At 49.9% G+C, this 13,272-nt stretch overlaps 1 protein-coding gene across 2 annotated transcripts in view; it reads left to right on the top strand.

Moving 5' to 3' along the window:
- The window catches only part of CMIP (c-Maf inducing protein), a 228,780-nt gene that overhangs the window by 182,780 nt on the left and 32,728 nt on the right, over positions 1–13,272 (top strand). For both annotated transcript variants that reach the window (XM_025988583.2, XM_025988584.2), the window contains 3 exons: positions 163–204; positions 6,315–6,377; positions 8,756–8,836. In XM_025988583.2, coding sequence (XP_025844368.1) covers positions 163–204; positions 6,315–6,377; positions 8,756–8,836 — 186 coding nt within the window. The remainder of the gene's footprint in view (positions 1–162; positions 205–6,314; positions 6,378–8,755; positions 8,837–13,272) is intronic.

Raw genomic sequence — 13,272 nt, 5'->3', positions numbered from 1 at the left:
TAATTGCACTATCTGAGAGGCTGAAGGCGTTCTAACTGTTCGGACTTTGAGATGTAGATGTTCCATTTTATTAATACTGTTTTGTTTTGTTTTGTTTTGTTTTGTTTTGTTTCGTTTTGTTTTGTTTTGTCTTCTTTCCGTACTCCCCACTCAATCCCTTAGAACACAAACTTGACTACCCAGGAGCATGAGAACATCATTGTGGTAAGTCTCTTGGGAACCCTCTCCCACTGTCCACCTCCCGCTCCCCATAGTCCTTCCCCCAGCCTGAGGGACTTCTCGAAGCACTTGTGTAATCCACCAGCATGGCAAACTCGTTCATTCCTGTCTTTTCTGTCAAGCCAGATGGGTCTGCCCTCCTGCCTTTGCACCTTTCAGAGCCCCAATGGATGGGGGAGGGGAGATGCAATTATCAATCTTTGAGATTTGTAGCAAATGTGTCTTCATTGCCTCCTCCTTCCTGACTGTGCTGGGGTGGGGGGGAATTGATGGTAGAGAGCGTATAATTTGTTGAGAGGTACAACCATATTAGCTGAGAGGTAAGCATTCTCTTTCTTGCCCCAAGACATGTCTCCTAGTCAATCCACATATAGAACCTGGATTTTATTCTCTCTGATATGCAAAGTGAGGTCGTATTTTCTAGGACCTGACTATGATGTAAACACCTTCGGAGTATAATATCTTCCTGGGTGACTAAGCTCTAAAATGTGACTCTCACTAGAGAGAAATGAAGTTGCACCCATTGGAGGCCCAACACTGTGCTGTGTATTTGAATCTTAGGTAACTAAGACAGCCCCTACTCCTAAGGAGTTTATCCTCTACTGTAGGGAAGACAAGTGAGATCACTGTACAAACAGGCACGTAGTGTAGAGAGTAGAGTGATAAACTCACCTGAGAGAGAAACCATGGTGCTTCCTGGAGGCAATGGTGTCTGAACTGGGTTTTGAAGGATCAATAGGACTTTACCAAATGGCAAACAGAGTAAAGGCATTCCAGAGAGAGGAAGCAAAACATGTCTAGAGATGTAAAACAACGTGGTACATTCTGGAAGCTTCAGCATTGCTGGAGTGTAAGGTATAAGGAAGTGGGAAGTAGGGAGGCAGAACTTGAGACAGAAGTGAGAGGCAAAGCCTTATGTGCCCAGAAGGGACATTCACCTCCCCAAGAGGTCCTGTGGCTACGGCCTTTGAAACAAGGGTAACATGCCAGATTCTATGCCTCTCTGAGCTGAATTAAGGTTTCATGGGTCCTCCCACCTGGCCCTGCCAAGCCCAGCCTAGAGAATCACCCTCCTCACGCCAGCTGGGTCTTGTGGGTACCAAAGGAGGTGAGGCCCAGGCCATTTATTATGGAGAATGAGGGGAGTACTTCCATGGAGCCCCAGCTACAGTGCCTGACACATAATAGGTGCTCAGTGGGTATTTGCTGAAAATATAGGTGGTTTTTTTTTTCCCCCTATGGTCCACCCTGACCACCCATTGCCTTCTCTTGCTAGAAGACAGGGAATGTGAACCTGGGCACCCCCAGTCTCCACCCACCTTTCTCTGGTATACTGTTAATTAATAGGTTTATTTAACAAACATTTTTGGGCATGTGAGTACAGGTATGTGCCAAACTCTAGTCTCTGTTCCACAGACTTAGAGTTGCTGTTGAGAGATTTACTGTGTGCTAGGAGAACCTGGAAGGTCGACAGATATTCAAATAATAACATGATCAGGGGTTGAGATTTGTTAGGGGAGCACAGAGGACAGACACCTAACATCCTCTGCCAGTGAGGGTGCTGGGAGGATGACAGAGGGCTTCCAGGTGGAAGTGAGCAAACTGGATCCTAAAGGATGAAGAGGAGTACTCCAGTGAAAAGGAGTCCAGGGAGAGAGCCCAGCCCGAGAAAGGCAGAGCAGTGAGACTCTGGCTGGGGGAGAAGCAGATGAGGACATGGGTGCCGGGGAAGAAGTTGGCATCTTCCTCTCCCTGCTGGCAGTACCTGTGGGCCCCACCGTGCGCTTCAGCCCTGGAAGAAGGGTGAGGACTTTGGACTGGGGATGAGCCTGGGAAAGGTATTTTGATCTGAGGGATCCAGGCTGCTTTTATCCAGCTAATTTGGCTGAGCTGACCCCTTCGTTAGGCTGGGCTAAGCTCCCCTGCTCAACAGACATGCCTGAAAACAGAGATTTGTCTGAGGTCTGCCCCCGACCCTGCGTTTTACAGTCTCCCTTTCAGGGCTCCTTATTACCAGTGCCCTTATTGTCACTGGGAAGCCTCCCTTTGGCCCGGAGATTGCATTATCTGATTTGACCTCTTGGCAATTAGTCTTCTCCCAGTGAGGCTTGGTATTTTTTTATGTGCTTATTTTTCATGAATACTTTCACAAGTAACTTGAGTTGGTCTTAGCCTGTCTGGGGTCAGGCGTCCATCTGTGCAATAGGTAGTTGTCGGCTGGTGATGGCTGGTGCGTCCCTGGACGTGCATGAACCTGGAGCCCAGCTGCCATCCCGCATGGTGGGCTTGAAGCCAACTGTGGGCTCAAGTTTAGAGATGGTGCAGACCCTGGGCCCCCCACCCCACTCACTATGACCATGGGCGAGTCATGGGATAACTTTAATTGGATTCTATTGAAAATATCTGTTAAGATATTCTTTAAAAATACTTTTGCAAGTATTTCATGAGTATATTTCATTAGAAAGAAAGAGAGAAAAGGATTTCACCCTATCTGAGTGTCCTCTCCAGAGACAGCCCCTAAGGGTAACAAACCCACACAGATACAGGTGGGTTTTTATTTTTGTTTTTTGGCATTAATGATGTGATGCTAGATGTGTTGCTCTGCATTGGTTCTTTCATATAACATGGCTTGGAGATGCTTTCAAATCTCTTTGTGCCTATCCACCCCAGGGTTTTCAGATTCAGTACCTGTGGCATTTGGGGATGAATCATTCCTTCTAGGGAGCCTGTCCTGGGCATTGTAGAATGTTGAACGGCAGCCCTGGCCTCAACCTAGTAGATGCCAGTAGCACTTCCCTGTCCTGATGATCAAAAACATGTGGGACGCCTGTATGCCTCAGTGGTTGAGCGTCTGTCTTTCTCAGGTCGTGATCCTGGGGTCCTGGGATCAAGTCCCACATTGGGATCCCCGCACAGAGCCTGCTTCTCCCTCTGCCTGTATCTCTGCCTCTCTCTCTCTCTGTATCTCTCATGAAGAAATAAATAAAACCTTTTTAAAAAATATGTTTCTAGACATGATAGCATCCCCTGGAAGGCAAAGTCAACCCTGATTGAGAACCACTGGCTCACCTCATACTCTCTATTGGCTCTAGAATATTTTTATTTAACCAGATGGCTATTCAGATCATTTTCAACTAACTAGACATACTAAGCCTCAGCCTCCTCATGTATGAAATGGGTACAGCAACAGTGCCTTTCTTTTTTTTTTTTTTTAATTTTTATTTATTTATGATAGTCACAGAGAGATAGAGAGGCAGAGACACAGGCAGAGGGAGAAGCAGGCTCCATGCACCGGGAGCCCGACGTGGGATTCGATCCCGGGTCTCCAGGATCGCGCCCTGGGCCAAAGGCAGGCGCCAAACTGCTGCGCCACCCAGGGATCCCCAACAGTGCCTTTCTTACAGGGCTCCTGGGACAGTTTAGTGAGCTCATGCGCCTAACATGCTCAGCAGATGACCAAGCTTATAGAAACAGCATGAAAGTATAAGCTCTTAATTAATCATACCTTTTAGAATGATCGTAACTCTGTGATGAGAGCAGCCCTTATAACTTCCCTGACCCTCTGTCTCTTCATCTGTATAAATGGGAATAACTCCTGCTTGACCTCACAGAGTTGTCATGAGGATCAAATGAGATAATAGCATGGAAGCCCGGAGCCCATGCCTGACACCCACTCTGGGCACTTAAATCCTTCCCATTTCTTTATTCCTTGACTCATTCCGGAGAAAGAGAATCTGGTATGATTGAAGGGGCTCAGGCCTGCACGTGGTCCCTCCTCGCAGAGCTGGTCCGAGAGCTGGGTCTGGGGAACAGAGCCAGGCACCCTGTCCTGCTGCCCCTGCTATGGCCAGACCAGCACAGTGGGAGGGCTAGGCATGCGGCTGCAGAGAATCCCCACCCAGTGTATGGAGCCAGAGCCGTGGGCCAGCCTTGTACCACTTGTGTACTGTTGTCTTTCATTGCCCCATTTCTCCTTAACTATGGTCACCAGACGGGGCTATTTGTGTTCTGGTTGTGTGGAGGGCCAGGGTTGAGAAGCAGTGTGGCAAATAATTCAGGCTCCCGAGTCACAGCCATGGGTTCAAGTTCTGCTCCGCCATGTTCTGACTGCGTGACCTTGGACAGCAGACCTAATCCCTCCCTCCCGCTGAGAGAAGGGGCAGGACTCACAGCCCCTCCCAACACAGCAAAGATCACACATGATGCAGTTAGCACCGAGCCCAGCAGGGAGCGTGCCCAGGACAGCGCCTGCTACTGTGGAGGTTGCTGTTGCTCTGTCTCTGTCATGGGTGTCATTTCTGGCCCATGTAGCTGGAAGGGGACTATGACAGGCTAGCGGGCTCAGCCTCACGGGGAGTGAGGCGCCCACCAACCCCAGCCCACACTGTCTGGAGAATGTTCTGTGCCAGTGGAGGTATTCTCTACTCTCCCTGGCACAGTGGCCACTGGCTACACGGGACTCCTAGCACCTGAGATACAGTTTGTGTGACTGAGGAGCTACATTTTTTATTTTATTTCACTTAAAATGGTTTATTCCCTGTCAGTTAAAATGTGAGTAGTTGCACGTGGCCAGTGGTCTCTGTGCTGGCTGGTGCTGCCCCAGACGGATGAGACCCTGGGCTATTGGTCAGCCTGGCTGCTGGTGCTCAGTGTCAGTCACTTCCTCCCTCCCAGAGGTACATTCGCATGATGTCTGGTCATCTCTTCTTGGCATCCAGTGATGCTTCCTTTCCCCAATGGCCCCAGGCCCAGTGGAAGGCCTTGCTGAGAGGTCCCTGCCCATATCCAAAGGCATCGCTGTGGGGAACAGATCACAGAGACCCTCTGAGATCGAGCAGGCAGGTCTGAGCCGTGAGAGTCAGCAAAGGGAGAGCGTGTCCTCACCAAGCCCTCCTGGGAGTCGGGCCAAATCACTACCCCTTGCCCTGTGTCCAGTATAGCCCAAGTCAGCCCCCATGTGTTGGTGGTGCTCTGGGCAGCAGGCTTATTCTGAGGCTGAGACTCCAAAGCTTCTAGAGTTTTCTCTCACCAAATCCCCCCAACAACTCTGTGAGTCACTTGATAGGCTAGAAGACTAATGCCCAGAGAGATTGAGTTGCTCACTCAAGGTCACACAGCCTGGCAGTCTTGGTGCTGGGTTCTGGGTCTCCTGTTTGCTAATCTTGTGTCCAGTGTGACAAACAGGAAAGTGAGCGGACTTCACATGGTGTTGACCATCCAGTACCTGACATGTATGGAGAACTGGCCTTACCAGGGTTTATACCAGGAGTTCTCAGTTGGATGCAGTAGGCAATGTCTGGACACATTTCTTTACAGTCATTCACATATTTTATTTGAATCAGAAGTTTAACAACATCATCACAACAGAGATTATGAAAGGGGAAGAAAAATCAAGAATCAAGTGTCATTTGGGCCCTGGGAACCTTGTGCAGGAATGACAGTGGGAACCAGTAAGACTCGTACAGCTAGCCTGAGAAGGCTTGGTAAGGAACGAACTCAAGGGATGTCACGTATTCTAACCTCCCTTAATATAAAATGACCTGTGTGGAGGCTTTCTGGTTGTCACAACTGGCTGAGAGTTGCTGCCAGCGTCTGGCGGGTTGACCACAAGGTCACTGCTCAACCCCCTGTGAGGGATAGGGCCATCTGACCCTAGGTGGCAACACAGCAAGGCTTGGAAGGCCTCCCTCCCGCTCCTGCAGTGACGCTCCCTGCCCTGCTTTCTAGGCAGAAACTCAGGCGTTAGCAAGAGAGGATATAACGTTCTAACAGTTACACTGCAGTCAGCTTCAGAACTAGAACTTGAACCCAGGACTCTGACCCCAGCGCCCGGGGTTATAACCGTTGCACTGTCCTGCCCCGTAGCCATGGACTGTTCATCTGAGGGAGATGTGGATGGACAGCAGTGGGTCACGGAGCCCCTCTAGTTACCAGCATCAGTATAGGTGTGGTATACCTGGAGGGCAGCCCAGAGCTTTTATCAGCTTCTCAGTGGGAGCCATGAGCACAGCCCACCCTCCCACCCCTCCCCCACCTGGAGATGGTATGGATTCTTTCCTAGAGATTCCAGCTGATGTTTGTTCGTTGTCTTTCAGGCAATTGCTCCTTTGCTGGAAAACAACCATCCACCACCAGATCTCTGTGAATTCTTTTGCAAGGTATGGCATTACTGAAATGGGGCTATGTCCACAGGAGGCAGCCTGCCTCCCTGTATGCATGCTGGGGTGGCCTGGCACGATTTGCTGAAAACCCAGGCTTCCCCAACCTGGGTCAGGGCCCTGGACAGAGCCGGAAGGCCAGCCAAGGCAGTGCATTCTTAGAGCTACAGCTCGCTCTGTGCCAGGCAGGTGATAAGCAAAGCCCACAGTCCAAACCAGTGGGTCAGGGAGGAGCATCCGGCTTTTCCTTGGAATATCTTTGTAGCCGTCTTGGGAAAAATTTGTAGCAGATTTTCTGGGTTTCTGACGTCAGAGCCAGTTTATTATTAGCCACGGCTCCTCTGAGCACCGGCTGGCCCACAGTGGGGCACAGCTATGGGGCTTTTCCTGAACAGGGAAAGCAGGCAGGGATGCCAGGTCAGCAGGGAGGAGCCACAGAGCAGGCCATCCACTCCTTTGGACCCAGTGCCAGGCTCCCAGTGGGATTTACATGGAACATACCCAGGGTATGTTGGGGACCAGTCATCCCTCACTCTGAAAGCACACTTCAGCAGTCCGGGGGCTGAGCCAACATGCAATCCTGTTTTGTTCTTTGCTGTGTGATTTTTTTTTTTTTAATGTAATGATTTGATGTCCTTGGAGAGACGCAGAGCCTGGATGTGCTACCCCAGTGCTCTCTGCTCTTGCACTTGCTGACTCACTTCACTGGTGCTCCTTTCTTCCTCAGCTCCTTCCACAGCCACATGCTGTCCTTGCGGGGGGAGGGGTGCATGGTGTAGACTATGTCCACTAGCAAGACGAACACGTGGCACAGCAAAGCAGCTACCTGGGAGACCTGGTGGTTTCTGGAGGAGGGGTGAATGTGGTACCCTTGGTGCCTCTGCACCCCGCTCAGAGAGCATGCTCTCTTTACGTCAGGGGACAGGAGCTGCAGAGATTACAGAGACAGGGATGCATTATCCCCTTTGGAGAGTCTCCCCACCTTTTCCAGCAACCCACAGAGCCAAGGGGGCGCCCAGCCTGCTGGCCCAAAGTGCCCAGGTGCATTCTCAATGTGCGTGTATGGGCATGTGCCCATGTGTGCCTTCTGGGCCAGGCAGGTGAGCTTTTGAGGTTGTCCCTGCACGTGTCTGCATGCGTGCAAGAGCGTGTCTGCACAGGCCTGGGGCTTCTGTGCTGAATCAAGGCCCCCTCCTTAGGGGCTTGGTAAAACCAAAGACAACTATAAACGGGCCTTCTTTGCCCCCAGTACTTGGGGGGCGTCATGCCCTGAGCCGGGTGGGGTCAGATAACCCAGCACGTGGGCTCCTGAGAGGCTGGCCAGCTGCTCCCTTCCCTATCACAGCAGGTCATCTCCTCTGTCCGTATTTTGTCCAATTTAATCCACATCTGCTCCTTGTTCCCCTCTCAGGCTATATGGTCTCTCCTAGATTTCATGGTTTTCGAACTTTTGTTCTAAAACAATGGATCTTTGTTCAAAGTAAATCATACCTGGGGTTCCTGGTAGCACAGTTTAAAAAGTAGTGATGTAGAAGAAGCCATTGTTTTTGGCATTTCTTGCTAGAACTCTAGTCGGTCCTGAAACAGGAGGCTGCCCTGCCCTTTGGAGGGAGGAGTCCCAGCCTGGGACTGGGGAGCTGCTGTGAGCCTTCAGGCTCTTCATCCTCTTGGGGGGTCAGCACCCCAGCATCAGGTATCTCATCCACCAGAAGTCCTGCCCAGACGGGAGAGCTCAAGGGGAACAAAGCCGCCCCCACTCAGTCCACCCTGGGCACGCCTGGGCAGCCTCGCCTGCCAGATTTTTCAAAACCAGGATTCTAAGATCTGAGAAAAGTGTATTGCTCTTGGATTTCCCAGAAAAGCCCTGATTTCTAATATTCCAAGTCCTGCGTCCTCATCCAGAGGTTAGAAATTCAGCATCCTTAGGGCAGGGCAGGCTATAAATGTGTTGGCGTGGCCGGGCCTTGTCTGTTCCAATCAGAGGCCTTCAGTTTCAAACTGAAAAACAGAACACCACCCCGATAAAGTACAGAGTACAGTAAAGGTGCATTTGACAGCTCGCAGACTGCTGCCAGCTCATCAGAGCCAGTAGCGGAAAAGCCACAGAACTTCCAGGATTCTGGTGTCTAGGCACTAAACTCCTGGTAATCTCGCACCCAGTTTTCAAGACTCCTCTGTTCAACCGTGCACTCTGAATCTTGGTGCTGCAAAAGGGGTCACTGTAGTAAATACGGTGTCGGAATGGACGGCTGCCTGTACCACCTGAAACAGTCTCAGACCTTAAGAGCCACAGACCAAGTCAGGACTTCCAGAGGCCCGATCAGCTCTGGGTGGACCCTGCCAGGCTCGCCACTGACTGTATCCTCCTGTCTCCTCAGCACTGCAGAGAGCGGCCCCGGTCCATGGTGGTCATCGAAGTGTTCACCCCCGTGGTCCAGAGAATCCTCAAGCATAACATGGTGAGTTGCCCTGACACCCAGACTGTGAAGCCAGTCTTTCACTTACCCCGGCCTGACAGCCAGGGGCTGGGGTTGGGATTCAATTTAAGTTGGAGTGTTTGTGCAGCCTGTCCTCCTTGGCTATATTTTTTTCTCTTAGACAACAGGAAGAATCTTTTCACAGTAAAAATAACAAAAATAGTATGGCTGGGGGAGAAAAGAAGTTTCCCATGTGTCGAGTCACAGGTAATGTCTACAGACACTCTGCCCTAACGTCTTCAGTAGGGGCTGTCCATAGCATGTCCTTCTAGAGGCAAAGGCTGGAAAGGGCGAGAAGAGTGACTGTAGCATGGAGAAACCTGACAGTCACAACTGTGGCTGGCCGGTCACAGTCATCAGCAGCGGTGATGAGTCATATGAGGGCAGGGACCCTGATACAGTGTAAGGAGAAGAGCACTAGACCTCTGGGGGCTGCTTCTCTCAAACCCACAGGTCCCATCTAATCCTGAGAAAAACATTTGACCAGTCCCCATTGAGGGACATTCTACAGAATACCTGGCCAGCACTGCTCAAAACTGTCCAGGCCATCGAGAACAAGAAAAGTCTAAGAAACTGTCACAGCCCACAGGTACTTAAGGCGACATGATGACTGCATATAGCGGAGTGTCCTGAGTGGGATCCTGGAACCAAAACAAGACATCAGGGGAAACAGAGGCAATCTGAATACAGTATAGACTGGGCCGTATAGACTCTCAGTCCAGGGACAGCAGCAAATATCATGCTTTCTCCATGCTACATGTGGGGATACTGAGGCTTGGCAGAGTCCACTCACTGGCCCCACAGGCCACAGCTAGGAGGGAGAATAACTAACATCTGCTCACATATTTATTGAGCACCTGCTTAGAGCCAGGCACAGTGTGGCACTCCAGCATATTACATTATTTGACCCTTATGAAAGCCCTCCTTTCACGGATGAGGTGCCTGGGACCCAGAAAGGCTCCATAGGTCATTCAGGGAACCCATAAGCAGCCATGAGTGCTCCTGAGGAGTGCTGAGGAGCAACAGTCGAAAGCAGGACCAGTATTCCAACGTGCCCTACCAAGCCAGCTACCAGCCTGGACCCAAGTCACCTGGTTGCCATGTGACTGTGGGGCAAGTTGGGGTACTGAATCTGGTGTGGGGTGTTTATGGCTATTGCCCCCCTGCCCTGTCAAGATTCAGCATGTGAAAACAACAGTGTCTCCACACCAGCCTCCTAACCCCAATCCAGATGGAAGTGTATGACACGTGTGCTCCCTTTCCCCATCCCACACTCATGGCAGACATCGGCAATCGATTGCAGCACTCTTCCTGTAGAGCCCAGAGATAGCTTCAGATCTGTCTCAAAACAGCATTCCAGGTAGCCCCTAGTAATTGAACGGTGCTAGTACCATATGGATTCTATTTACCATCCTCTGCCCTGAGCAGTCACACACTGTAATTGAATTGCTGCTTATTTCTGAGGTCCTCCTTGATTTGAGATAAACACATTTCTAGTTTTCTGAGCACAGGGGAGAGGAATACTCGATGCAGTTCTTTCTCCAGGACTAACAAAGAAATTCCCCATGGTGGTGATGTGGAGTGTGAATTTGTGCCCTAATTTGGGCTTTTGTAGTTTCAGGGACACTCTCTGGCTTCAGGCTGCTGCGAGGAAAAGATTTCTGATTATTAACTTTAAAATCACTATGAGCGTGGTGTGAGGTTAAGGCTGTACCCTTTCAGAGTCTAGAGGAGAAATCTCAGAGGTTTTTTTTCCGCTTTTTTCCGCAAAGGACTTTTCTATCAGGACCTGTTAACGGCAGAGCCCCACCCCCCAGGGTATATTTGTCTGGGCCCATGCCTCCTCTAGCACTTACACAGTTTTGCATATTCCATGTTCATCAGTAGGCTGGTTAATAAGGCTTCTCTTGGGAAGGGGGGAGGGAGGGTTGACTTCCAAGGGAAAAAAGTCAAAATTCAGGCAGCCTCCCACAGCTTAACCGTACAACATCTCCCTTATATTTGGTTAGTTTTATGGGCCTAGAGTGTTGACCACATAATAATTTTCTGAATAAAATTCAGAACAGCTTCAGGGCAAATCCAGAATTTATAGCATCTGTTGTGGCCTGGCAGAGATCAGGGACCTTCAGGCATGAATCCTCACTTCACTTTTGAAGAACTCCCCAAATGATCCTCTGCGTCTAGGGATGTGATAAAGTTTCACCGTCCCATTTTGCTCTTGGCATCTACTAATTACATGCTATGAACTCTAGCAGAAGAGAACTGTAGATAGGATAGAGGGGGATTAGTCTCTTCTGCAGAAGAACAGATGTATGTGAAGCAGTGATGGTGGCTTCTGCTAGGCATGGGAAGCATGGCAGATCTTTGGTGAAGCTCATCTGATGCCCCCTACAGCTTATTACCGGCCACAGGCCAGATGCACTGTTTTGAGCTGGAGCTCTCAGCTGGCGTAAGGAGTCTAGTGACTGGCTAATGGGTGTACCTACCCTGCCACAAGCCACATGACTGTCAGGCCCCTCCGCTTCTCTTCACCCCATGGGCACTGTTCCTCATTAAGGAGTCACTTAAACATTTGGAAGATGGAGGAAATCATACACCACAAAGGCATTCTGGGATTTCAGAGCTTCCCTTTTCCTCAAGAGTGCTTCTTTTGCAGATATATCATGTGTCCCACTTCATAGATGAGTACATTGAATCTTAGAGAAGAGCCTTAGAGAGTGTGACTCAACAGGACTGAAATAAAAATTAGATACCAAAGGGAAGCAGTCCTCTAGAATGTTCTCCTGGAGATTCTAAACAGTTTGTTCAACTGTATTCTCAAGAATGACCGTGGTCCCTGTGCCCACATGCCACTCATTGGAATGTTGTTGTAGCAAGGGACGCAAGAAGATGTGGCTGTGGTTCCTTGTGGACCACTGGGTGATCTGACTCCCTACTTTATTTCCATGAGGAGCATTTTTAGCTATTCCAAAGAAGTAAAATGTTTTTCACCCACCTGTCAAAAGGCCATCAGACCCATCTATAATATTCATTTCCAAGAAAGTGACCTTGACTATCTGGAAATCTAATAGCAAAGATAAAGATAGTTATCTTTAGCAGGGTTGAATTGAAACAGTTTTCATGGACTCCTAAACCCTTGAAAGTGGAAGAGGGCATAGAGATCCATGGTTACATCCCTCACTCCATGACACAGATGATGAGGCCCCAAGAGGACCACATGGCTTTCCTGTCACCCTTTTCCAGGGCACTAGGGGATTTGACATGTCTTCCTCCATTTGGAAGCACCATCAATCAAGTTTTAGTCTTCTCTTCATGCAAGAGGCTTCATCTAGCCTCGTGCTCTCTCTACGTATGTGTGAGTTATGTGTGTTTGTGTGGGTGTGTATGTGTGTGCACACATGTACAGATATTCCTTCTGGGCTTTCCCATTGGCTTATGCTGCCCTCTGTCTGTAAGGGCAGGATTCCTTGTTAGGGAGAATGGAAACAGATGAGCCCCTCGTTGTCTTGGGGTCCCCCATTCAGCCTCTTGACTCCACGGGAAGAAGCACCCAGCTGCTCTGGAAAGTTGCTCCTCTGAGCAGACAGGAGGGCATGAGAGAGATGTGTTCTACCCAGAGCTCCCATGAGGCCCCGCACACAGTCACTTAGATCCATGAAGAAAGTCTCCACCGTTTTACTTTTTTTTTTTTTTTTTTTTTTTTTTTTTTTTTTTTACCGTTTTACTTTAAATTGGAATGCTGATCCAGTTGCTTTTTATTGGGTTCCACTTTGTGGGGGCAGGAGGGCAGATGAGTTTGGAGATGTGACCCTCCCCCCTGATGTTGTGCTGGTCACCATCCTCACCACACTGACCTGTGCCTCCTGACTGTTCAAACCCCAGTCCCGGGTTTAGATGTCCACAAGCAGAACTGCCTTCCCTGAGGTCCTGGCACCTCCAGGCCCCTCCCCGTGAATATGGAGGTGGATACAGGCTCCTCTCCTGACAAGTCCCTGAGCCAACAGCCACCATGTGTCTCTTCACTCTCGGATGAACTCTGTCACCTGCCCCAGTCATGCGCTGGGGAAGCTAAGAAAACAATGTCCACCAGTGCTGCTCATTGGAGTAGGCAGGAGTCTCTGTCCTTGTTCAGTGCCCCCAAATTAGGCATCAGCTGAGGTGAGATACAGGGCCTCAGTTGAGCTGGTGGATGGAGACATCCTCAGCCCTGGGGCCTGGGGCCTTTTCCTAATGTTGAGCAGATTTACCCTCCCCTCCCTTCTCTTGCATCCTTTTTCCCACAGACCCATAGGCATACCTCCCTCCCCAGCCACTCACTGTCCAGAACACACACCTCCCTTCCAGGCCATGAGCATCACACACACGTACACAAACATGTCTCTCACACAGACACACCTCTTCCCACACTCCATGTCTCT

The sequence above is a fragment of the Vulpes vulpes genome, chromosome 12 (genome assembly GCF_048418805.1).
Source record: "Vulpes vulpes isolate BD-2025 chromosome 12, VulVul3, whole genome shotgun sequence".
In the NCBI taxonomy this organism is placed as follows: Eukaryota; Metazoa; Chordata; class Mammalia; order Carnivora; family Canidae; genus Vulpes; species Vulpes vulpes.
This window is presented reverse-complemented; position numbering and strand designations above follow the sequence as displayed.